Genomic DNA, 26,396 nt, shown 5'->3' on the forward strand with positions numbered 1-26,396 from the left:
TCTTGCTATAGACTTCTGGTTGAGAATCTTCTTATATTATTAAAATCTTTGCACAGTTTTCTCATTTCTGGCCCGAGCTTCATATTCAGCAAACGAAACCTTCTCTGATATAGCTTGTAAAACCACAGACATGAATGATACATTTAATTTAAATCTTTCAGTGTTGTAATACCCGATATAGTTTTTAAAACTTTTTTCTGACAATCCACAAGGAATATTTGTGAATGTTAACTTTCTTTCGATAGGTTTGCCTCGACCATCATATCCAAGTGTAGCGAGGTTATCTATCTGTACTTTCTTGGCTGCATAATAAGAACCAAATTCGTTTCTTTGAGTTTTTGACCATGTTAAATATACAGCTGCAAGATGAATATTTTTAAAACTTCTATACTTTGAGCATTCCTGTCGATGATATCTGTTATTTTGCATACCATTCCTCAAAGAAGCTGCCAAAGCTGTCCTTGAATTGCACAGACTAATCTCTACGTACGTGTTGCTTAAATCAATAGATGAAGAGCCATCAAGAACGAATTTAAATTCATCAAAGACACCATTGGTATTGGACTTTGTCTCAATGCATTTCAAGATTCTTTCAAAGTCAGTACTTGCAGTGAATTCAGCAACATTGGATTGTTGGAGACTAATTTCAGACACCTCAACTACCATTTTAAATTCAATGAATTGAGTGTATACAAATTGGATTTAATGATATTCACAGCAAAAGATTCCAGAAATTCTTTTATTGCGTATGTGAGACAATAAATATCAAAAAATCCTATCCCTTTTTATAATTAACATTTTAACTCCTTGAATTGAGAATTATTAAGTTTTCGCAATTGGTATATTGAAAACTTAAAAATGCACAAGATTGATAATTAAACTTTTCTTGTACTTTGTACATTGCATTATTTCAAAATTATTGAAAGAATATAAACAACAGAAATTCTCATTAAATTAATCTTTTGACCATATCTTAAGTTTGTTGAATTATTAAACTTCTTGTTCGGATTTAAAACTTAATTTCAAAATCTTGATTTATTTTACTGCTTTACTTTATATTATTGGCCACTGATAAATAAAAATTGAGTTTTAATTTGAACCTAAACTAATTAAATTTCAAGTGCTCTTTTGTTTTTCATCTTATAATAATTAAGATTCAAATTAAGCATTATAATGGGATTTAAACAAAGTTTGTTTTATACGCGTTGGTATTCGATTGATGAGTTTACAAGTTTCCGACAGTTGCACCAGCTTTTTTATCACTTTTATGTAAAAATATTTCCCATTTTTCAATTGAATCAATTTGTCTCAAATAAAATCCCTGAATATATAACAACCCCTGAATGTATGTCTTAACACAGCTAGAACACTTAGATTCCAATTTAGCATCATAAGTCCTACAACCATTAGATTTCAATCAATCGAAATTATTTCACTGCTTCATTTGAAATACCAGTTTAAAATTCATCATCTCCTCAATTTCATTTGACTCCAAAAGTGTTGCAATTTTTGGTTATTTACCTCTAGTTTTTTCATGCAAATGCTTTCTAAATTCGAAATCCAAACTTTGATGATATATTTGAAGCAATTTAACGTTGAATCCATCCAAAAAACACCTTCCTTTGGATTTTCCCCTGTCTTTACCGACACCAGATTTTAGAAAACATTTACATGAAAAAACTCAAATTAAGTTCCATCAAATTGCAAACTTCTATACTGATATCCGAAAACTTATTTATCTCTCCCTGCTCAGCAATTTCTTTTATTCAAACTACACCTTTCCTCCTATGGTCTTCTTTATCATACGATTTAAAAGTGACTCATGATTTAATTCCCCTTGTGTGAAAAATTAATTTCGTCAATTTGCTTGAGCTTTCACCAATTATATTGCTCTTACTTTTGCGTATCTTATATTTTGTCAGATCCATACATCATTTTCAAAATGCTAATAGACTCGATCCACTTCAATGTACTACTATATTGCAAATTATTATACATTATTGCTCGGTAATTTCATGATTCAACCAATTATTCATGTCTACCCTATGCAATAGTAGTCTTTGTACCATTGAATCAAATAAGCAGTCAATATCCCTGAACTAATAACAATAATACCTCTTGGTAAACTTGGTTTATCAATATGACATTTGAACCAACCATATTCAATTATATAGCAATTTGATTCATCGAAATTTTCATCTGATGGCATTATTGTTGATAATGGAAAATTAGAAGCTTCAACTTCAAAATAAAAATGTTGAAAAAGATAGTTTAGCCTAAACAAAGATAAAATATGGTGATCATGATTTTTTTTTTTGTTTTAAAGCCGACCTGCTTATTTGAGTAATCTATATAATTGATTTATTGAATAAATTGTACACAACGTGGAGAGACTGAGAAAACGTCATCAAGCGCAGAATAGATAAGCATGTTTTCAATCATGACATGCTAGAGTTAAAATATTCAAAATACTCAAATACCACAAGTTAAACCCAAATGTCTTTAAAATAGAATTAAAATAACGAACCTAAATAAATGCAAAGTATAAATAATGAGTTAGTAGAAGCAAACTTACTAATTGCACCAGCTTTGGATTGGCTGGAAACACTTCCTCCACTAGTTTGAGCATCATTATTAGCTGGTTCAGAAGTCAGTCTCATTATTCTTGTAGTGACAGCAGAAAGAGTTGATGGAAATTGATCTTGAGCAGCTGGTGCTACTGTGTTGGCTGGTGGAGCTTCAGTTAGATCCGTTTCAGCATCGGTTTCTGCTGTACCTGTACCTGTGGATGTTTTGGCAGTACCAGTTAATGTACCAGTACCCGTTCCTGTTTTTTGAGTCAATGTATGAGTGGCTTTCCATGCAATCAATTGGTCTGGATTCATTGTGGATGTGTTATCAGGATTCACAGTACCAGTACCAGTACCTGTACCTGTTGTAGAAGTACCTATTGTTTGAGTCGTGGCACCAGCTGGTAATGTTGTTGTAGGAGTTGTCTTAGTAGTACCAGTTGTACCAGTTGTACCAGTAGTGCCAGTTGTACCAGTCTTACCTGTTGTACCTGTTGTACCTGTAGTTTGAGTAGTTGCACCGGCAGCTGGTGGGATCGTTGTAGGCGTTGTCGTAGTACCTGTACCTGTTGTTTGAGTTGTTGCACCAGCTGCTGGTAAAGTAGTTGCAGGCGTTGTAGTGGCAGCACCTCCAGCGATGGTATTTGTAGTCGCAGTATTAGCTACACCTGCAGCAGGAGTATTTGTAGTTGCTGTATTAGCTACACCTGCAGCAGGAGTATTTGTAGTTGCAGTATTAGCTACAGCTCCAACAGGTGTATTAGCTACCCCTCCAGCAAGGGTATTAGTGGTCCCAGTTGTTTGCGTATTTGCTGCAGCTGGAACTGGATCAGCTGCCAAACTATGTGTTGCAAATATCAATAATAAAGTTATATAAAAAGCTTGTTTCATTTGTAAAATAATATTATATTATATTTAGGTTATATTGACAGAACTTTATACGGAGATTTTGATTGTTTTGAGTATCGAGTAAATGAATTTTGTTAAGTGAACGAATGACTTTATGAAACGATGAATGAAGTAAGGTGGAACTTTTCCGTGTGATCCTGTTTCGATATCTAGGTGAAAAAAATTTTGAAATCACTTTTGATATTGATTTTCGAGAACAAAGAGAAAAATAAATAAATAAAGAAAATTACGAGTAGTACAAAAATAGTAAGGGGTAGACTTTGTGTCTTAAATCGCGTTTTTACAATCACTAAGTATCAAACAGTAAGTATTTTTAAGTCTCTTTATCTTGAGCTTATCTTGTAAGAGATGTTCAATTAAAAAGTGATCGATATCTTCATTAGGTCGTCATTCATTTAATAGTATAAATAGTATATAATTATATATTTAGAATTTTATAACTTAATTACTTCTTTTCTTTTTCTTTCTTTTACTTTCAACTTCTTTAGATTTGCTTGTATCGGTTGCCAAAGAGCCAGTTTCATTAACTGAGACATCTTCTGTTTTTCTTAATTTACGCTTTTTCTGTTCCTGAGCCGATGATGATAATGAAGAAGGTAAAGCAGTAGTTAATTCAGGTGTTGAACCTGATGAAGGAATTGAGTTCTTTTCTTGATCATCCTTAGTTAAATTTTGTGCTCTTTCTGTACTGAACGTAATTGTGTGAGTAAGTTCAGATGGATTCTTTGCTCGTGTTGCATGAGTTATCATTCTTTCGGGTGTTATAATGACATTTAAATCAACATTTTTTAAAATTACTTCATAATCCTTAAAATTCAACTGCACAATATTATTTGAGAATTTAAATCTCGTCTTAATATATTCATTTGAACTATTATCATCACTATTCTGAGTATCAATATTACGGGTTTTGCCCTCGTCTTTTGATGACATTTTTGTTGATATAGAATATAAAAAGTGTTATAAAAAAATTAAATTAATTTTACAACCAAATTTAAAAAATATAAATCGCACTGACTTATAATAAGTAACAATATTAATAAATACCGTACCAAATTATATTTACTATAAATATAACATGATAAATGGTTATATCAATACCAATGATATATAAGTAGTAATATTAATCATGAATCGTAATGATATATTTTTAAAAGAATTGGTTGTGTAATAATGATACCGTATTGGGTAAATGTTCATTGCCGTAATTACTAAAGACAATCAAAATTACCTATCATTAACAAAAGAAATTTTTACCGATAAAGCGGTGTAAGCTTGAATATGAAGTCCATCTTTGAACTTGATTATCGGCGAATAGAAGCGACTTGTTGCCAACTCAGGGTGATGCTGAGTACTTCGGTTTCATTACTCACTGGCATATGTAGACAATCAGAACACCTTCTGTTGTAAGCTCAAAAATAAATTTAAATCGTAAAATCGTCATTCATTAAATAGTATATATCAATTTTTATTGCAATTTGGTGTTTCATAGCGATGCAATTACTCATAATCAAATTTAATTTCTTCTTTTCTTCTTTTTCGTTCTACAATCAGGACAATACCATATTTCATCATCTCGAGGTGGTGAAGTAATACCAACACAACTCCAATGAAACCATTCATATTTACAATCATCATTATCACAACCAATCATTTCACCAAATGAAACTCTTTGACAAAAACAATATAAATTATTATCTGCATCTTCCCCCTGTTGAATATCCATTGATCCACCTGCATCCATTGCTAATGAACCTGTTTCATAAGCTGGTACATCTTCTATTTCTTCTGATTTTAATTTTTTCTGTTTATTTGATGATGATGATGATGATGAAGGTAAAGCAATAGTTGAACCAGGAGTTGAACCTGATGATGACATTCCTTTTGTAGTTTGTTTCCTCTTTTGTCCCTTTTTAACTGCAGATGATGAAGAGTTTGTAATTGTTTCTATTGGTGTCATTGATAATGGATTTCTAGGAGTAGGAGTTGCTGATAAACTATCAGATAAACCATTTAATGAACTTATTAGATCATCTTTTACTAAATTATCCAAATCTATTGGAGCTTCTAATGGTGGTAATAATTCATCTCTTTCTAGTTTTGATATATCTGTTTCAAAATTAAATAAATGTTTTGATACTAAAAATAAAGCAGTATTTGATAATAGAATTTTCTCTTTTTGTAGCTTTTTCATCTTTTTCATATCTTCTTCAATCTTACTATATAATTGTTGTTCTTTTGGATGTTTTGTTAAAGTCCCGTTTGCCCTTACAAATTTATGAATTTGAGTATCTTTTAATTGACATTGTCTTCGAAGATCAACTACTTGTATATCTTTATTTTTAATTTCTTCTAGTAGATGTCTTACTTCTAATGGTAAATTTGATAAGTCTTGAGTATATTTTTCAAGAACAGTAGATGTATCCATTTGGATATTCTTTGGTGGTGTTTGATTAACTTTGTTGTGGTGATTAACTTTTTCTTTTGTCACATTTTTTTTCTGATATCGGGAATCATTTTTGTTGCAATCTTTTTCCAATTCAAAATGTCTGATTCAAAAGAATTGTCTGAAACAATACAATCATTAAACCTCGATGATGATGACGATGAAATAAACAATCTTCTTCGGAAAGCTCTTAGTTCAAAACTTGAAAGTTCAGAACAAATTAAAGTGAGAGATGCTATTCATAAATCAATTGTAAAAGAAAAATCAAAAGCATTATTAAATCTTTTCAAGAATAATTCACAACAATTCTTACATTTGCTTCAAAATATCAATGATCTGGGATCCATATTAGTTGATATAGCACACAAAAGCCATATAGATGAAAGTCAAATTCAAAATTTATTAAGTTTGATTAGAAGTGAAATAAGTCAAAATAAGGATGTTAAATATTATTTGGGTTTATACAGTAATATCATTACTAATTTCAAATATACCAATCCTCAACACCTAGATTTATTTTTAAAATATGTAGGAAATGATAAAGAATTAGAGAATTTGATTTTGGTAATTATAATACAAGATTTGCAATTGTATAAAAAAGATACAGAAGAGACTATTCAAGGATATTTGGAGTTATTAGCTGAAGATTTGAATTTATCAAGTACTCAGTTTAAAAATCTAGTATCTACTTTGTCATTATGTTTTCCAATTGTTCCAGAACTTTGCTCAAAGATTTATATGGATGATAATACCAAAACGCATATTGCTCAACATTTAAATTCAACAAATGATATACTCATACTAAAATTATTTTCAAATTCATCATTAGTTGAAAATTGTAGAACATTCACTGTAAACAATTACTTTCAATTTTTATTAAATTGTTTTAAATCCAAAGAGGTTGAAAAAAAAATATTAGCAAGTTTAGTTTTGGTAAAATTATGGACATTTATTCAAGTTGAACAAAAATCACAAATTAAAATTACAGATTTAGCTGAGGATTTTTTATTATATATTGATGATAATAATAATGATTTTGAAATTTTAGAATATTCAATTGAAGGATTAATTTATTTAAGTTTATTTTGGGAAGTTCGGGAATTGATGAGAGTTGATGTTACATTTATTGAGAATTTAATTAAAATTTTAAAAAATGTATCAAGTGCCAATAATGTTAATTCATCTATTCAATATGGTATATTATCAATATTATCAAATATAACAAAATTAAAAGAACCTGAACAACAAAATCCAAAATCAAAATTAAAAAATGTAACAACTCCACAAACTGGTTCTCAAAGTCAAGAAGAAAATCAAGAAAATATTAAATTATTCAATAAAGACTTACTTATTGATGATCATATAATTTCAATTTTAACTACATTAAAGACTTATCAATCTTCAAGTAATAATAATTTAAATGAAGTAATAAATATAATTTATAATTTATCTTTTGATCAATCTAAACTGACAAGAGTGGAATTAGTAAAACAAGGAGCATTAAAAGTAGTAATCAGTTACTTAGTTAAAAATAGTGTTATTAAAAGAGTAGAGAATAGAGTTATATCTAATCCATCAAAAGATGATATAATTCCTGAAATACGATTAAAAGCTATTAGAAGTTTATCAAGGATGTTAATTTGTATAAATCCAGAATTAGCTTTTGAACATTTTGATATAAAGACATGTATACCATTTTTAATTGAACTTTTAGGTTCTAATAATGCTACGGAAAAAGATTCAATTTTTTATTCAGAAGATGATTTAACCACGTTAGATAAATATGAATCATTATTATCATTAACAAATATTGCAAGTATAGATAAATCAGATTTAAAAATATTTATTATATATGAAATTTTACCATTTATTGATTCATTAATTTTATTAAATGATATAATTCAAATTTCAATTTATGAATTATTAAATAATTTAATATCTGAACCTATATTATTATCAAAATTTTACAATCTACAGTCAAATTCAAACAAGCAAAGATTGATTATTACTTTGAAGTTGTTAGGCTCTGAAAATTTAAATTTACAAATTATAATTGCTAAATTCTTGGTTAATTCTACTAATTTTGATATGATTAATGATGTTTTAATTGATAATAAAGATATATTTGATGAATTATTTGAAAATATTCTACAAATTATTACAACTCAATCGAAGGATCAAGATTTAATCACACCCGTATCATATATATTAGTCAATTTAGCTTATGCATTAGCTAATCAAAATAAATTATCAATATTAAAATCTGAAAAATTTAGAATCGGTTGTAATAACGTATTAAAGAATGGGAATAATGAAAGTAAAGAAGCTATAAAAAATGTTCTTGAATTATGCAATAATAATTAATACTAAGAATAATGGATAAATGTTTGTATGAGTCTATTAAAAATTAATAAATCGTTGAGCTAAAGTTTCTGTATCATGTTCAACATTTGATATAGATTGTCTTATAACTTGTGATGACTTATCACTATCTAATTGAACTTTAATAGCTTTATGTAAACTACTTAAATATTCATTAAAATTTGGACCATTAGATGCTTTGAGGGCACCACCAAGACTATCATTTTTTAATAATTCTTTAAATGAATTTTCAAATCCATCTATTCCTTTTCTTACTATTAAAATTGATGATGTATCAACTCCAATTATAAATATATTTAAAAATGCAACTAAAGTTCTTGTTTGTTGAGAAATTTCAGATGATAAATCCGGTAATTCATCTAAAAATGGATCAATTTCATCAATATTTTCATATTGTTCACCAAATAAATCTTTAATTAACATTATATTTGATTGAGGATCAATCCATATATAAACTCTTATACCATCACATAATATATATACACCACGATCTAAATTTGAAATTGTCAAATCTTTAAATAGTGGTAAACTTGTAAACCCAGTTACATCATCCACAATACCTTCTTCTGGTTTTAAAGAATGTATTTCAATTAAACTTGGATATAAATGATACATTAATCTTTCAATTGGCATATTTAACATATTAAATAAATCAACTAATCTTGAATCAGCACTTAAATTAGTTGAACTTCTAATAGCATTAGTTTTTAAAAAACTTAATATATATATAGGTAAATGTTTTAAAGATTCTGGAAATAATAGCTTGTTAGTAAATGTTGATGATTTATTATGACCATATTCATTCATTATTCTATATCTTGTAAAAACATCAACTAATTTATTATTTAAAGATTCTCTTAATTCATTTAATGTTTGATTACCTAAAAATGATAAAGTATCTCTAACAATAGTTGTAACTATTGCATTTTCATCAGTAAAATGAAATACTTCTTCTAATTTATTTGTAACTGCTAATACTAAATTTATAACTCGAACTTTTCTTTCACCTGTTATATCAGTATATAATAATGCAACTTGAAAATGACAATCTAATTTACGACTTAAAGTTCCATCATAACTTAATAAAATTGTAAAAGTTTGATCTTTATTTAATATTGGTATTATAGGATCTTGTATAGTTCCTCCAATAGTAGTTTCTTTATTTGATGAAGATGTACCATAATATTGAGCAACTTGTAAACCATTTGAACTACGTAATTTTAATTGTCCTTGATATCCAGTTGTATTAATTAAAGAATTTTTAAATTTTGAAATAAAAAAACGACCATCTCTTTCATAATTTAAATTAGTCCATCTTGTTATATCACCACCAGTAGTTGAAACAAAATAACCTAAATTTGATAAATCAACTGGTGTATGAGAAACAATATGTAAATCAATTCCAATACTTTTTTCAACAAAATTTTTTGTCAAATTTTTATAATATTCATTATCTGGTAAAAATATTTTTTTTTCAACTTCTGGAGTTGGAGTTCTTCCAATAGCCTTGTTGTCCTTATATTTTAACCCACCTGGACCCCAAGATGGTAAATTACTTAATACTGAAATTATTTTACCACCTCCATGCATTTCTAAAGCTAATCCAGCAGTTTTACAAGCAACTGCAAAACAAGGTTCTAAATCAAATACTTTTACAGGTGAATTTGATAAATTTTCAATATAATTTAAAACATCTTCTATTACAAATTGACTTTCTATAGGATCTGCAAATAATCCTTCATCAAATGGAATAAATGGATCATCTAAATCTGATAAAATACTAATTTGAGTTTTATCTAATTTTGAAGATAAATTAAAAAAATGTAATTTTTTATCAAATGCTATTATTGATATTTTAATAGGAGATTGAATTTGTGAATCAAAAATTGAAGATTTTATTGATTCTGATACTAAAGTTGGTAAATTTTGTTTTATACTATTTTCAGTTATATCAATTAAATAAACAACATGTAATGGTTCAGGAACTTTTTCATTTCCACCAAAATTATATTCTTTTGGTACTTTTATATCATAAACACTATGATGTAGTTCTGGTCTAATAAATTTATCTACTCTATATCCACGAGCATCTAAAAGTGATGCGTATGTATTGGGTACTGAATTATTTGAAAATTGACAAATATTACATATAAATCTTTGGTTATGAGTGAATTGCATAGATGGATTAATATATGCTCTACATCTATTACATCTTAAAGGACCATTATCTAAAGAATCTTTATCATTTACCGAAGGTGAATCATTTTGAAATTCTACAGTTTCAATTGGTCTTTCTGAAGATAATTGAGGTGCAAAAGGTCTTATAGTAACTGCCATTGGTAATTTTGTTGTCAGTCTTAATTTTTCAGTTTCTGGTACATAATACATTGTTGATCTTATAAATTTTGATGAAGCAGTACCTTGATCTGTTGAATGAAATTGTATTGTTGAATCTGGTGGTACAGTTTGAGAAAATGTTTCAAATGATTTATAATTTCCTTGATCATCTGGAATTGAATATATTAATTGTTCTGAATATCTATGATCCAGTAATGAAGGTACAGTTGAAGTTGATTGAGAAATATTATTTTGTTGTAGATCATTTGGAAGGGTGTGGGTATTTGAATGTATCGGTGATTGTTGGAAATGTTGATTATTTTGAGTATTAGGATGTTGAAATTGTTGTTGAAATTGTTGTTGTTGAGGTATTAAAGGTGATTGACTATTTAATGGAGTATTTGAAGTTGGTGAATTAAATTCAGTATGAAAAGCTCTTCTTGATCTTTTCAGTTTAGATGGTGGTGGTTGTTGTTGTTGTTTATTATTTAAATCTAATGCTTGTAGATTTGATGCAATATCATCATTATTTTGACCATTACCATTTATATTACCATTATTTATAATGGACATGGTTTTTTGGTTGGTTGCAAAAACTTATGTTTTATTAACCTTAATTATATATAGAAAATATTTTTATACTGTACAGTAATTCTATTAGGCTAAGAGAGATCAAAATTAAAATCAAAATAGAAAGCCGTTTTGGAAATTGACTTTGACTTTGTAAGTCACCTTTTGTGTCATGTGACTAAATTTGTCAGTCATGTGATACATCATGTGACTTACTTTACTTAAACCAAGAAAATTAAATTAGGCTAATTAAGAATAAAAAATATCAACTTCATAATAAAATATTATACATAATTTTATCCAATCCATATACCAAGAAAAATTACCATTATTATAAAACAAAGGGAGTACATAGTTACTAATTATAATTAAACTTACATACATGACAATCTGAAAATAATATTATAAATAGCACTCAAATTTCTTAAAATATTTAAAAATGGTACTACATCATCATCATAATTTACATGTACCACCATTAGATTCAAATATGGGTAATAATTCATTAATTTATTTACAAAATAATAATATATCAATAAATTGTTCAGTATATTCATTAACAAATGGTACTATAAAATTATTAGATCATTATAATCAAACTTGGAATAATGCAACAAATTTACATGAATTTTTACCAGCTTATTATATAACAAATTGTTCAATACCAAAATTAATTAATTTAGTTTTAGAACAAGAATATGATAATAACAACCTAACAAAAAAGAATACAAATTTTGATCAAAGTCCTTATAATCAAAGAGATAATGGTGATACTTTTGTTGCTATATTATTTACTTTATGTGGTTCATGTGTTTCATGTTGGATGTTAAGTTTATTATTATATTTAACTCCAAAACATAAAAGAAAACCTTGGTTAACTCAATTTACAACTATATTTTATTCTATAGTAACAAGTATTTTATTAAATATTTTAACAAAATCTTCAGAACAAGAATATTATAATGATAATTTAGATATTATAAAATTACATCAAAAATTATATAATTCAAATGTTTATAAAATTTTAATGGTTTTAACTCAAGTTTTAACAATGAGTTCATGGTTTCAAATTATTCAAAAATTAATTAAACTGAAATTTAAAATTTATACTAGTTTGTTAAATTTCTTTTTTATGGGTTTATATCTTGCTGTTTTCACTTATTATCAAGTGATATATAATACTTTACCTTTTATTCATCAACAATATCCAGATTTAACTGATTATAATAGATGGAATATTGTAAGAGCTATAACAAGATTAATTGTTGTATTTTGGTTTTTAGGAATTATAACTTATTATACAATATTTATAAAAAATCCAAGGAAAATATGTTATAATAGAAAATTATTTCCATTAGCTTTATTTGTTTGGTTTTTATTTTTATTAGATATTGTTTTAACTATTTTAAATGTTTCATTATTTATTGATAAATGGTTAGTTAGAACTTGGTTAATTTTAATACCTTACTTGATTGAAATTATATTATTAACAGTAATATGGGAATGGATTTATAATATTTGGATATTAGAAAAAAGATATGAATTAATGAATGTATTAGGAAGAAGAATAAGTTATGAAGATGTTGTTAGTTTTAAAAATTCACCAAATAAATCAAAATCAAGTACTTTTATGGAAAAATTATCTAATTGGTTCTTGTATAAATTTAAAACAAATAATAATATAAGAGAAATTGAAGATGAAGATAGTTTGAAGGAGTTTTTCACTTCATCAAGTAATTCTTTTGAAAGAACAATAACTACTAATACAAACTTAGGTAATGATAATACAACTACAGAAAATATTAATAGAACTAATGCTGCTACTACTACACTTGATGAAGATGCCTATAACAACGATAATAACAATGATGACGACAATAATGGCAATCTGAACAGCAGTAGCGATAATGACAATAATGACAATAACGAATTGAACGATTTTAATGACAAAAACGACAATAATAATAATATTCATGCTGGTCATGATAATTACGATGATGATGATTACGAAATTTATGATAATGAACACGTTAACGAGTTTTTTGATGACAATGAGGATGACAGTGATAATGATACTAGTGCATATTATGTCATTGATCATGATAATTCTGACTATGCTGGTCATAGAATCAGTAATGATAGAGAAATTTAAAAAGTTAATATCAAATAGTGATTTATAACACACTGAAATTTATAGAATTAATAATACATTAATATGAAGATTTACTCTGTTTCAAACTTTACAATCTCTATATACTGGCCTTTTAGTTCTAATTTGTACCTGCTTCACCTGATTCCATATTTTGCCCTTTGTTAAGCAAGAAATTTGATGATAATATTTTATTATGTAGAAACAGAAAAAATATTTACAACCAAATTTTAGTAAACAAATTTTCTTTTTCCACTTAGTCTTACCACTTATAGTCCTATTAGTATTCAAAATCTAGTATAGACTATTAACGACAACAACCAATATCCACATGAACTTCATCAAATAAAATCATAACTAAAAATTAGCATTTTAATGACAGTTGAATTAGATGGTCGACGTAAAACTTTATTAGAATTAAATTTAAAATCATGGGATGGTGAATATCATTATCCAATTGAACATAAATTAGATTCTTCATTAAAGAAAAATACAACATTTATTAAAAAAATTAAAATAAGTTTAAATCAGGAATCATATGATCAAATTTTAAAAGATATTAAAACAATAACAATTGAAAAATATTTATCTGAAGTTATAACTTCATTAGTTGAAGGTTTATGTAAAGTTTCTAAAAATGATGAAATTTTAGCATCAATGGAAATTGTATCTGCTTTACATCAAAGATTTGGAAAAGTTTTCACAAGTGAATTATTTGATCAAATTTTAATATATATTTTAAATCCTCAAGATGGAGATGAAATGGATGAAAAATTTGAAAATTCAAGATTAATTAGACAAAAAAATTTATTAAAATTAATTGGAGAATTTTATATAATTGGTATCTTTAGAACTTCAAGTGATTTTTTAAATGAAATTGAACCAAAATTTATTAAAATTTATAATTTAGATAAAAGAAGAAATGAACCTATATTAACATTAAATTTAAAATATTTATTAAATTTTAATCTTGAAAAAGGAAGAACTTTATCAATGGTTCAATCTTTTTTAAAAAGATTTAATCATTTAATATTTAATGATAATAATGATTTAATTAAATCAGATACTAAACATGTTTTAAAACAAATTTTTATTATTTATACTGAAGCAGTAATGAATGTTTTGGGTAATCTTAAGAAGCAAGTACATAGACTTGAAGTAAGGAATAGAAAAGCATCTATTAGAACAGGTAGAATATTAGAAGATCAACAACAAGAATTAATTTCAACTCAATCTTTACTTGATTCTTTTAAAGTTGCAGCAGAATTTTTATCACCACTTGTAAATGTACCAATCCCAGAGAATATAATCTATGAACAAGATGAAGAAGAAGACAGTGGTATTGAATTAGTGAAACAAAATACCATAAATGAAGAAGAATTAAATGGTGTTTGGGAAGATACCAAAGAAAAAAATTTTTATACAGTGATTCCACTGTTGGGAGAATTATTAGATGCTTATCAAGATAATAAAGGTGATACATCTCAAGCTTTTAAAGATGGTGAAAAAATTCAAGAATTTTTAGATAAATTAGAAGATGTAAGATCAAATAATTTAGAACAATTAGTTGTTGAATTTAATAATTTAAATTTAAATAATAAGGCAACAAAAAATAGAATTATGAGATTTTTCATTGAAACTTCAACTTTAAATAATTTAAAATATTATACTAGATTTTTAAAAATTAATGAATTAAATTTAAGTGATTTAATTGAAGAATTAATTAATTATTTAGATAAAGGGTTCAGATCTCAATTACATCATAATAAATTAAATGTTAAAAATATTTTATTTTTTGTTGAAATGATTAAATTTAAAATGATACCAATTCATACAATTTTTCATAAGATTAGAAATTTAACTTTAAATATTACATCAACAAATAATATTGAAATATTATCAGTATTTTATGAAAATGTTGGTAGATTTTTATTAAATGATTCAGAATATAAATCATTAATGAAAGAAATGATGGAATTATTAAAAGAAAAACTGAAACAATCATCATTAACAGTAAATGAAAAATTAGCAATAAATAATTTATTAATTACTGTTGAACCACCAGCAACAAGAGTTTTAAGTTTAAGAGAAAATTCAAAATTATCTCAAAAACAACAATTTATAATAAAGATTATACAATCAGAATTAAATATAAAGTCATTACCTATAGTTGCTAAACTTTTGAAAAAGGGACTTGCTGAATTTACTGAAGAAGAAATTCAAACTTTATTAAATTGTTTTTCACGTCCAGATTTAATTAATTATGATAATATTCCTGCATTAGCTAAATTATTAAATTTTTTTTCAGATAAACATAAAAAATTAGTAGTTATAACAATTGATTCAATAATTGAAAATATTATAAGAGGTTTAGAATTAAATGATTTTAGAATGAATAGATCAAGAATGTCACAAGTTAAATACATTGCAGATTTATATAATTCAAAAGTTATAAATTTTAAATTAATTAATGATATTTTATATAGAATATTATGTTTTGGACATCCAAATAATCAACCATTACCTAATAATTGGGATATTTATATTGATTTACCAAATAATTTTTTTAGAATTCAATTATGTTGTTTATTATTATTATCATTAGATTCAATTTTCATTGATACAGATATAACAAAAAAGAAAGCATCAAATAGAGCAGCGTTGATTAAAAAACGAAATAATCTAAATAAAGATCTTTTAGGTGTATTTATAACTTTTTTACAATATTATTTATATTGTAAAGATTTACCATATCCAGTTGAAGTAAATTTTAAATTAAATGATGTTTTTAATAAATTTAAAAGTATTCCTACTGTTAAAAGATATGATACAATACAAGAAGTTGTGAAAAGATTATCTGAATCGGTTACTACTAAACAGACTGCCGAATCTGAATTAGATGAGGAAGAAGAAGAGGAAGAAGAAGTTGAGTCAAGAAGAGGAGGAAATGAATTTTCAGATGAAGAAGAGGACGAAGTTGATTTGGCAGACAATCAATCGGACGAAGGTTCTGATGATGAGAATGACGATAACAATTCAGGTGAAGAATCTGAAGAAAATGAAGAAGAAGAAGTTGAAGATAATGATAGTATTATTTCAGAAGAAGATCAAATAATAAATGATTTAGAAAGAATTAGAATTGAAGCTGATAAAAAATTTCAAGAAGATTTAGATAAAGAATTTCAAAAAATTATGAATGAATCATATGGATCAGCATCACAACATTCAACATCTATACAACATGGTGGTAGTCAAAGACTTTCATCTGGATTATCAAGAAGAATTTTACCAGTTCCTGAAAAATTACTTACTGCCGAAAATGATGATGAAAATTCTTTGGAAACTGAAGGTAAAGTAAAATTTAAATTTTTAAGTAAAAAAGATGGTAAAATAAATCAAATTAAACCATTAAATTTACCTCAAAATAATCAATTTGCAGAATCAGTATTAAAAGAAAAAGAAAATAGAAGAAAAGATAGAGAAAGAATTATGCTTTTAGCAAATAAAGATTATGATTAATTAATTGTTTAAATTAATTATGCATCTATTAATTATTCCATTTCAGTGATAAATCTATAGCTATATGATAATCATTATGTTCTATTGGATCATTAATTGTGATGTAGTTACATTTAGGACATTTGTTTGTTCTTTTTAATTCATCTAAAAGATCAATTGTTTTTGGTTTACTTAATGTTTTAAATATGTCTATTGCTGAAGATGGTGATGATTTTTTCAAAGAATGTTTGATTTTAGATGATGTTGATGCTGATGTTGAAGGATGCGATGTGATTTTGCTTTGTTGACCATTACTTTGGTGACCATTGCTTTTGTTGATATTATTGGGTTTATTATTAGTCTTGGTGTTTCCTTTTTCATATTCCTTGAATAAATTGGTAATGGCTTGTTTATCTTTATCAGTTAATGTCTTTTTAGGAGGCACAACAATTGAATCATTTTCCATTTTTCTTTTATTCTTCATTTGATTATTAATTTTAATTAATTCATCATTATCATCTTTATTATTACTTTTAGTAAAAGTTTCAATTAATGAATTATCATTTAATGCAACAAAATTAGAAACTGTTAATGACATATTTTGCATTTTCATAATTCTACAATTTTTAGGATGATCATTATATAAATCTCTAACTGATTTATAATTTGGATTTAATTTTAATAAATTTGTATTATTTTCCATATATTCACGTATTAATTGATATGCACAATCTTGTATCAGTTGTCTCATTTTATTTAAATCTTTATGAAAAGGTAATGGCATTTGTCTAGTTTGTCTTACAAATGCCATTGATCTTATTCCTATTGTTACTGTTTTAGGTCGTTTTAATATTCCTTTATCTCTTGTAGAAAATTTTGTTTGTGATAATTCCATTGATTCATTATCTAAATCCATTATTCTATTAGTTAAATCACCTGCATATACAATTAACCATCCATATGCATCTTCTAAAGTCCAAGGAGAATTATCTCTAAAATTTTTAGTTGAAGTCATTGATTTTACTTCTACTTTATAACTTAATTCTGATGGATGAAGTCCTCTAACTATATTATAAAGTTTATTTGCTAATTCTAAATCGTCTTTTAATTGTGCTTTAGTTGCTTTTAAATCATAATTTTCTCTAATATATGCTATTGAATTTTGATCTGGTGGTACATCAAATCTTTTAACTAATGATTCACCTAATTTCCCACCTAAACCAGTTATATCATTTAATTCAAAATTGCTTAAAAATCGATTAATTGCACAATTTCTAATGATAGTTTGATCATCTGGTTTTTTAAAACCACCACTTAATTTTGCAACTAATTTATTTCTTGCTAATCCTGCTGATGTTGTGTAACCTAAATTTTCATAAATTGTTTGTCGTAGTTTGAAAAGTAATTGTGAACCAATTAATAATGTTATATCATCCCAATCTTGGATGGCTGGTGGTAATGGTTTTTTATTAATATCGTTTGGATCTTCTGTGTTTGGCATTTCAGCTTGAGATTCATATATATATCCTTCCCATTGCAAATCTATTGGTAAAATTTTTGGTATATTTGGTAATGGTTGATCCTGTTCTTCTTTACTTAGTTTCACATTTAATTGTGGAAATTTATCCATTAGTATTTCGTAAATCAGTCGACCTAAATCAATATAACTTTCATCAACACTTGCTTTATCAACTAAATCAAAATATTGTTGAATAATTCTTAAAATTTTTCTACTTTCTCTTCTATAAGTGTCCAAACTGACTTTATGATCAACAGGGCTTGGCCATCCTTCAACATATGCCCAATGACTATCTCCTTTTTTATAAACTCCAGCATGTGCACAAATTAAATCTGGACATTTAGCTAATGCTGAATGAACTGTATCTAATCTACTTATTCCATATTTTCTTGCAGCATAACTCACTGCTATTAAAGATTGCCATTGTTGACAAACAACTGGATCTTTATCAGTTAAACCTAATCTTACAGTTTCAACTTGTGCATAAAACGCGTTTAAATCAACTAAAGATATAACTGATAAAGGCAGTAAGTATGATAATTGAGGATTATTAATATCAAGTAAATTTTTGAATGTAAACTGAGATTTCGGTAGTGGAGTGGTAGTAATTTGAGGTCTATCTATAGGTCTTGGTGCCTTTACAGACATCTTTATTCGTTGATGAAACTCAAAGACGTGGTTTAAAGAAGTACGTGAATTTTAAACTTTATCGTATAAAGTGAGATGTATTATAAATGTATTGCATTTTGTGTAACAAATGTATGATAAGCTGCATGTTTCAAATTTACGGAAAATTATCTCCGACATTGAATATATACCAATTTAAACTGATCCTATACAAATAAAAGTAAATGGCAAAAATGAGCTCTAAAGAGGGGTGTAACAACTCTAATGTTTATCATCACTGAGCTGATAATCGATTAAATAAATAATACATATTGTCATATTTTAAAGTACACTTTTAATTAATAAATAATGCCATAAATACAATACAAACTTCACATTTCATATTTTTCACTAAAAAATTGATAATTATGATCTTTTGACCATTTTCTAGATTCATCAATTAAAGAATCTGGACCACAAGCTAGTACCCAACTACATTTTGGATCATAAGTTATAGTTGGATTGTTTATTGCAAATACTTCATCTAATTTAGGTCTACCTAATTTAAAAATGTTTTGTTTTGATTCAATTTCTTCTTTTGCTTTTATACTTTGTAATTCTATTTCTTCTTCTTGATGTAATAATTCATGATCTTCTCCTTCATCTTCAATAACAAATTTAGGTGGTTCTCTATTGTTATTATTCACTGAATCTGTTGATGAAGATGATTCTTCTGTATTATCTAATGTTGTAACAAATATTTGAACATCTGATAAATTCAATTTCTCAACAATGAATAGATCCCTTTCGTTTTTCACACACCATATTAAATTTATTATCGTATTTGGACTATTAATTTTAAAATATTGTAGTATTGGTAAACCAAAAGAAATACCTGATCCACCACAAATTATATTCACAATTTCTGAAGTGTTGAAAAAAGGTTGTGGTAACGCTAGGTATGGTCCTGTTAAGTAATATGATAAATGTGAATTAATATAAAATGTTTGTGTCTTTTTAATAATTAAATCAAAAGATTGATGATTATCTTCATATATTGATGCTATTGTAAATGGGTGAGTTGGTCCAATCCAGCTTTTGAATGATGATACAGGATAATTGAGCCTAATGTGACTACCTGGTGACCAAACGGGGAAGTTTATTGGTAATGCAACTCTTATAATTTGTAATGTTGAATTGGGAGTGTCCATAATTTTGATAGAATCTATTTTGTATCCACCTAAAAATCTCAAATATAATTGATAAATTAAAAGAATTATATTTATGCCGGCAATTGGTAATACACCTGGTCTAGCATGTAAAGTAATTAATAATACCATTAACCAAGCTGTGACATTATGAATTACATAAAATAATGTATAGTTTTTTCTTCCCATTATTCTTATTGAAACAAATATCAACACGATGAATGGAATTAATACTATTAACCCTAAAAAATTCCATATTCCAAAAAATTTCGAAATTGTTTTACCTTTAATCCATTTGAATGTAAAACCAATTGCATGCAATAAACACAAAAAAAATATTAATCTCGATATCCATTTATGTAAATTCAAATTTTGTAAATAGTAACCAATGTTCAACAGTGATGAGTTTTGAACTCTTAAAATTAAATAAATATTTAATGGGATTAAACTATATCCAATTCTTCCTAATCGTTTACAAATTGTGATATATTCTTCACTAAAATGATGAATTCCAATCTGAGACATAGAACAACAAATTATAATCCAGATCAATAGTATAATCCAAGTTGATGGATGTTGTAAATTTCTCAAAATTTTACTTAAATATCCTTTTCTTTTCCACTGTTGAATGTAAATGTATTTAGTAAATGATAAATAAACAATTAACAAGGCTGAAAAAGCCAATGTATAATATCCATATTTGATATTTATAAAATGATGATCACCATGCCTTGGTTCAATTTCAATCATGAATTTACTGTAGGTTAGAATGATATTTATGATAATCGGTTAAAACAATATTTGATTATGTCATGAATCTAGCGATTTATCTTCTTTTGTATTTGGTAGCAGGATTAACCACTTGGTAGTGAGAATTATGCGTCTAAGTTATACCAAATTGGGGTTTTTGTAAATATAATATTACTCGTAATTCATAAACCTGAAACACTTGAAACACATCATCATAATTTAATAAATACTTCAAGATTTCTTTCAATTTTTTCTTCTTAACATTTTCTGTTTGTTTTTATGATTTGATCATATCAAAATCTATCCCAAATAACGTTTAAAAACTACCGATAAGATAATATAAACAAGTATATTGAACCTGAAACACGATAAGTACAATATGGGAACAAAATTCAAATCAACAATAAGTACAGACGAGAATAATTACAAGAAGTCCCTACATAATCAAAATATACTCAACGTTTCAAAAAATCAAACAAAACCTCATGCCAATGAAATTCTTTTTCATCGTCAATATATTTTAACAGTTTGTGCAAATAAATTTGAATATACAACTAAAGAAATAAATTTAATGAAAGAATTTTATAATATCAGTTATGGAATAGTTGAAATGGATAGTCCAAAACTTATAATTGAATTGGAAGAGTATAGTAAAAAGATAAATGAATTATTAGAACTTGGAAAATTAGACGAAGCACGTGATTTATTCCAGTCAAAAAATTATAAATCAAATTGTTTGCAATTACGTTCATTAATTGATGGAGTTATGAATCAAATATCTGATAAACTTGGTCCAAATAAGGTTATAAAACTTCAAGATGCAAGATTAAAAAAAAAATGTAATTCAAGTCAAGTTGAAAAATCTGGTAAGAAGAGTACAAGTTATGATTTATCATTTAGAAGTATAAAATTTATACCAATTAATAACTAAAAATTAAATGTTGCCAAATACCTGAAAATTAAAATAATGATTGAATGATGACATGATGATAAAGCATACAATACCTACTTATATATTAGCATTAATAATTGCATGAATAAATGAAATATTGACAAAAAATAAGTGTATTAAGAGTGTCTCTAAAAGATTGTATTTATAGTTAGACGAGATAAGAAGAATCTAAGTGTAACTTGAATCTGAGAATTACGTCGGTGACGAATGTTTATCTAATGCTGAATAACTCTTGTGAATGTAATTCCTATGGGAAGGATAAAAGATACAGCTTTTGTTTCAACACCAATGTATCTTCTTGTGTCAAATTAGATGCAAAAATAATATAAAGTCGATTAAAAACAATTGAGCCAAAAATGACACAAAACTTTAATTTTATGATAGTACCTCTATTCAATCTATCAATTCATATCAAAATGTAATTTTTAAACTATTATATCCCAAAGGATACTTTTGACCTTAGCATAATTCAAAGAATTATATCAAATGTTATCAAAATTTGAGAAGATATTTTGTTTATCGTAAAACTCTACATATTAAAGAGAGTTTTATTTAAAGTTTTTAGATCAAAAATTTAGATCTCAACTCGTAAAGTATATTATTTTTACGAGATTAAATGGTTTGATAAACCGGTAGAAGTTTGAATTGTACTAGTATTTCCCTTTAAATAACGGGTTATCGAAAAGGAATACCATAACAATTGAACATTTTTACGGAAAACAAATCTACTCGTTTGAAATCCATACCTATCTAATTACTATTATAAAAATTTGTTCCGTAACTTGAACTAATATATGAACTTCAAATTATTGTGTCAGGTTGAATCTAAAATTAGAACTTATTTTTAACAAAAAAAATGGATCTCCATGAATAAGTAGGGAAAAAAGTAATTTGTAATACGGATAAATTGAATTTAGATACCCCTAGGCCTAATAAGATGTAAATTGTTCAAAAATAAATTAAAAAAATTTCTACCTCAACTTTTGTGATATGAAAGTAAGTTGAACAATTGTATTTATACAAACCTTGAAGAGGAAGTTAAGATAACTAAACAATAGGTTACTTAGGTAACGCTCATAAAAGTGTTTCCTTATCTTTCAATCTAGACCTTTGAACATTTAGTTCGTATCAAAAATAGTTCAAAATGTAGGCTTAATTTTAACATCCAATTTTTTGAAAATACGAAAAAATTTTAATACTTTGTACATCTTACTTATCTTAGGCCCAAAATAGACATTTATCTATACTAAATATAGTGGCCAATGCGTAAATTGTGTAAATTCGTAAAAATAAAATTATCAATCAACAAAACATTTTCACCCTCAATTAACGATTTTTCAAATCGGTAATTTTAGTAAAAATTTTTACGGAGGAACGATACTTACTTGCATGCTTGAAATTTTTTTCAAACTTTTATTATGTTGACGTAGTCTTTTTGAAGATCGACATATTGAGTTACTAATTGAACAATTTTGAATAATCAAATTATGAAAGTTTTAGCATTTGACATAATGAGCTGATAATCAAAAAAATAGGACAATACAATTATGATTGGACGATCCGAATAATAATTCAAATGTAATCATTTTTAAAACGGAATTTTTGCCAAAAATCAATTTATTTAACTTAGATTGAATAAAGAAATTCATCTACAAATAAATGAATTGACGAAAAATTGATGCAAAAAAAATTAGAAAGATGAAATTTTAAAAAATTATTTGAATTTTAGAGATACATGAGCGTAAATTGTTGAATTGAGTACGTGATACGAAAAGATGAAATAAACCAAATTTGAAAAACGGCATCAAATAGTAAGGAAGCTAAAATTTTATTGATAAATACGAAGTTAACAAATCAAAAATGACGAATAAAATAACATAAGTAAATAGTTTAAGATTTTTTGCAATCAAATAATCTTAGAAGATTCTGAAAATTTTCAAATGAAAATTAAAAGAAATAATTGTAAAAGAAGCATAGCATTCATAACATATTATCAAAAATATTGGTGCTCACCCCCTAGAGGATCTCACAAAATCTTGAGGTATCGATTAGTAAATCAATAAAAAAACAATATTACATTGGATTAGAAATTCGAGAGCGTAGATAAATTGAGAATCAATTCTAACTTCATTAATATTCTAGACTATTATAGAAGAGTGGCTATTGTTCAGCAGTAGACAAAAGGGACTTCAATTACGTAAGAAATGAAATCAAATTAGATTCTCAAGAATAATTCAATTATCGTCGTAAGTTTTCTTCAATTTATTCTTTATTTTAATTATCCACAAATCAAAATTTTTCCTAAGTCCTATTTTGTAAATTTTGAAGTTTCTCTTTGTAAACAAAACGGAAAACCGGGACAATTTTAAGGTTTTGTAATAGAAAGAAAAAAAAAAAAAATAAAAACAAAAATAAAAAAAAAAAACTTTAGATTTGAAAAATACGAGATCTGGAATATTATGGTTAGATATTCGCGACTTTAATATTATTTGCGTATAAGGAAAAAATGGTCTATATATTTCATTACTTAGATTCCTCTCCAAGATATTTATTTTTGGGTAAGAGGGAGAACTTTACACTATATGATATTAGACTTTAGCTATCAAGCTCACTCTTTTTAGTATACAATTGTTCTCCAATGCATGTAACTTGGCACAACTATTATCTATGACTTTAACTCTAATCTTCAAAGTTAGTTATCTCTTTCCTTCACACAATTTTACGGATACTGCCTCATAAGATTTATTGCATCGTGTCCCAATACCATGAATAGTGTATCTCTAATATGCGTAATCCCCTAAATTCATGTGAATTATATTTAATTTCAAAATGGAATTTATCTTACTAAATGTATGGAATTCATTAGAATCTAAAACAAGTTCCGAATTCCGGGACATAAAAGCAAAATATGTACATTGGTAAAACTATTACCCAAATTTTATAATCATTTTTACATTTCTGCATGATGTAATTATTACATCAATACTTACATTAACTTTTTACGGATTCCCTATAAAACTTTTTTACCTTTTCGAGGGTTAGAATGTAGAACAAAAAAGATATAAAAGAAAATAGAAATGTAAACAACTGAAATTTTAAAAATTGTGGAAAATTAATAATGAATGAAAATAAAATTTAAACTTTAAATTATATATGGAATCGTATTTAGTAACTTCTTTGAATGATGTATTTATACCAATAGTTGAGTTCAAAGTTTTGGTAAATTTATGGAAATCCTTATTCATTGAGAGCTGGCTTGATTCATTTAAATATCCCACAAGATCTAGGGATGTATACTATAACGACCATCACTAGGAAGTTCTATATGGATGTGAAACCCGAGACATATTATTAAATCATACAAAATATAAAAAATATTTATTAGGTTGATTATAAGCGAAAATTATAACCTAATAATATTTTTTTTCAAGATTTTACTAACCACAACAATAAATTGAATTTCGATTTAAAGTATTTAAAGTTTTCAAGAATATATAAAGGAATTACGTATATGCATTTATTTTATAATCATTAAGTTAAGTAGATTAGACATTTTCCTCAAAACTTTAATATTTACTTAGGCTACTCCCCTTTTTTGATAAAGTTTTTTTTTTCATACACGTTTGTTTGCAAAGTAAAACAAAAAGATCATTCCATCATACGATTTTGTGGGAAGGTGGTAAATTATTTATCCCTTTCTTATACTTTAATTTTATTTTAAAGGACAATACTTTAATTTTATTGCATAATTGATGATTTTCTATGTCTCATAATCAACTCATTTTACTTCAAATTTTAACCCACTTGTCATGAACTGAATCTAAAGAATTTGGAGAAGTGGAGAATTTAGTTCAAATCCTTTCAGTTCGATCTGGAATTTAGATATCCATCTCAATGGATATATGAAAACTTAGTTGTTTAGTTAAATTTAGTCTTTTTTTTTTATCGAATATTATCCGCCACATGTGGTTAATGATGAATAGAATAAACTTTTGATGATGAATTTGTGAACTTTAGGTTTATAGATTTCTCTAGAATTAAGTTGGATGAAGATTAAATAAAATCTATAATAAGAAATATTTATCTCGAGAATGTCGTATTTGAAGTTTACCTACATTTGATAATATTACATCATAATACATTTTCAGGTTTTACCATAAAGATGTAAGTAAAATTATACGAAATTTTTTTATTTTTTGGTCCAGATAATGAAGTCATATATTAAAGTACAAAAGAATTGAATTGATTAAAAGAGAGATTGTTTTTGGGTAATAAAATATAGAACATCAATTAAAGAATCATAAATGAAGCCGTATGTCATTAGGAAAATTGAACAAAGTCAAGTCAATTCTGACTTAAGTTTATTGTCAAGTAAAACATGTCATCTAATTAAAATTACCGTCGATATGGAACAGGTATAAAAGTATATATATAAAATTCAACTAAGTACTTACTGCCCTTCAAACAAAGTATTACAAGAATTTATTCTCGGTCAGAATT

General features: G+C 26.2%; 11 protein-coding genes across 11 annotated transcripts; 4 read left to right on the top strand and 7 right to left on the bottom strand. All coding sequences in view use genetic code 12, as the record gives it.

Moving 5' to 3' along the window:
- Nucleotides 1-39: 39 nt before the first annotated feature.
- KGF55_001835 (uncharacterized protein) lies at nucleotides 40-666 on the bottom strand (the record flags this gene model as incomplete). The annotated part of the gene is made up of 1 exon (XM_051756452.1): nucleotides 40-666. One exon carries the CDS (start codon nucleotides 664-666, stop codon nucleotides 40-42), a length of 627 nt encoding a protein of 208 aa, XP_051615513.1.
- Nucleotides 667-2,038: 1,372 nt separating this feature from the next.
- On the bottom strand, nucleotides 2,039-3,461 carry PGA33 (Pga33p; the record flags this gene model as incomplete). The annotated part of the gene is made up of 2 exons (XM_051756453.1): nucleotides 2,039-2,276; nucleotides 2,572-3,461. 2 exons carry the CDS (start codon nucleotides 3,459-3,461, stop codon nucleotides 2,039-2,041), a joined length of 1,128 nt encoding a protein of 375 aa, XP_051615514.1.
- Nucleotides 3,462-3,920: 459 nt separating this feature from the next.
- On the bottom strand, nucleotides 3,921-4,412 carry KGF55_001837 (uncharacterized protein; the record flags this gene model as incomplete). The annotated part of the gene is made up of 1 exon (XM_051756455.1): nucleotides 3,921-4,412. The coding sequence occupies one exon, from the start codon at nucleotides 4,410-4,412 to the stop codon at nucleotides 3,921-3,923; it is 492 nt and encodes a 163-aa protein (XP_051615515.1).
- A 583-nt stretch (nucleotides 4,413-4,995) lies between these two features.
- NBN1 (histone acetyltransferase) lies at nucleotides 4,996-5,907 on the bottom strand (the record flags this gene model as incomplete). Its single annotated transcript, XM_051756456.1, has 1 exon — nucleotides 4,996-5,907. One exon carries the CDS (start codon nucleotides 5,905-5,907, stop codon nucleotides 4,996-4,998), a length of 912 nt encoding a protein of 303 aa, XP_051615516.1.
- Nucleotides 5,908-6,024: 117 nt separating this feature from the next.
- Nucleotides 6,025-8,289, top strand: KGF55_001839 (uncharacterized protein; the record flags this gene model as incomplete). Its single annotated transcript, XM_051756457.1, has 1 exon — nucleotides 6,025-8,289. The coding sequence occupies one exon, from the start codon at nucleotides 6,025-6,027 to the stop codon at nucleotides 8,287-8,289; it is 2,265 nt and encodes a 754-aa protein (XP_051615517.1).
- A 36-nt stretch (nucleotides 8,290-8,325) lies between these two features.
- Nucleotides 8,326-11,217, bottom strand: KGF55_001840 (uncharacterized protein; the record flags this gene model as incomplete). The annotated part of the gene is made up of 1 exon (XM_051756458.1): nucleotides 8,326-11,217. One exon carries the CDS (start codon nucleotides 11,215-11,217, stop codon nucleotides 8,326-8,328), a length of 2,892 nt encoding a protein of 963 aa, XP_051615518.1.
- Nucleotides 11,218-11,653: 436 nt separating this feature from the next.
- On the top strand, nucleotides 11,654-13,366 carry DFG16 (Dfg16p; the record flags this gene model as incomplete). Its single annotated transcript, XM_051756459.1, has 1 exon — nucleotides 11,654-13,366. The coding sequence occupies one exon, from the start codon at nucleotides 11,654-11,656 to the stop codon at nucleotides 13,364-13,366; it is 1,713 nt and encodes a 570-aa protein (XP_051615519.1).
- Nucleotides 13,367-13,738: 372 nt separating this feature from the next.
- Nucleotides 13,739-16,882, top strand: KGF55_001842 (uncharacterized protein; the record flags this gene model as incomplete). The annotated part of the gene is made up of 1 exon (XM_051756460.1): nucleotides 13,739-16,882. One exon carries the CDS (start codon nucleotides 13,739-13,741, stop codon nucleotides 16,880-16,882), a length of 3,144 nt encoding a protein of 1,047 aa, XP_051615520.1.
- Nucleotides 16,883-16,910: 28 nt separating this feature from the next.
- Nucleotides 16,911-19,028, bottom strand: RAD32 (DNA-directed DNA polymerase eta; the record flags this gene model as incomplete). Its single annotated transcript, XM_051756461.1, has 1 exon — nucleotides 16,911-19,028. One exon carries the CDS (start codon nucleotides 19,026-19,028, stop codon nucleotides 16,911-16,913), a length of 2,118 nt encoding a protein of 705 aa, XP_051615521.1.
- Nucleotides 19,029-19,378: 350 nt separating this feature from the next.
- On the bottom strand, nucleotides 19,379-20,944 carry KGF55_001844 (putative metalloreductase; the record flags this gene model as incomplete). Its single annotated transcript, XM_051756462.1, has 1 exon — nucleotides 19,379-20,944. One exon carries the CDS (start codon nucleotides 20,942-20,944, stop codon nucleotides 19,379-19,381), a length of 1,566 nt encoding a protein of 521 aa, XP_051615522.1.
- Nucleotides 20,945-21,323: 379 nt separating this feature from the next.
- Nucleotides 21,324-21,875, top strand: KGF55_001845 (uncharacterized protein; the record flags this gene model as incomplete). The annotated part of the gene is made up of 1 exon (XM_051756463.1): nucleotides 21,324-21,875. One exon carries the CDS (start codon nucleotides 21,324-21,326, stop codon nucleotides 21,873-21,875), a length of 552 nt encoding a protein of 183 aa, XP_051615523.1.
- Between the last annotated feature and the right edge of the window lie 4,521 nt (nucleotides 21,876-26,396).

Source organism: Candida pseudojiufengensis (assembly GCF_024610245.1).
Source record: "Candida pseudojiufengensis strain CBS 10847 chromosome Unknown scaffold8, whole genome shotgun sequence".
Classification (NCBI taxonomy): domain Eukaryota; kingdom Fungi; phylum Ascomycota; class Pichiomycetes; order Serinales; family Debaryomycetaceae; genus Lodderomyces; species Lodderomyces pseudojiufengensis.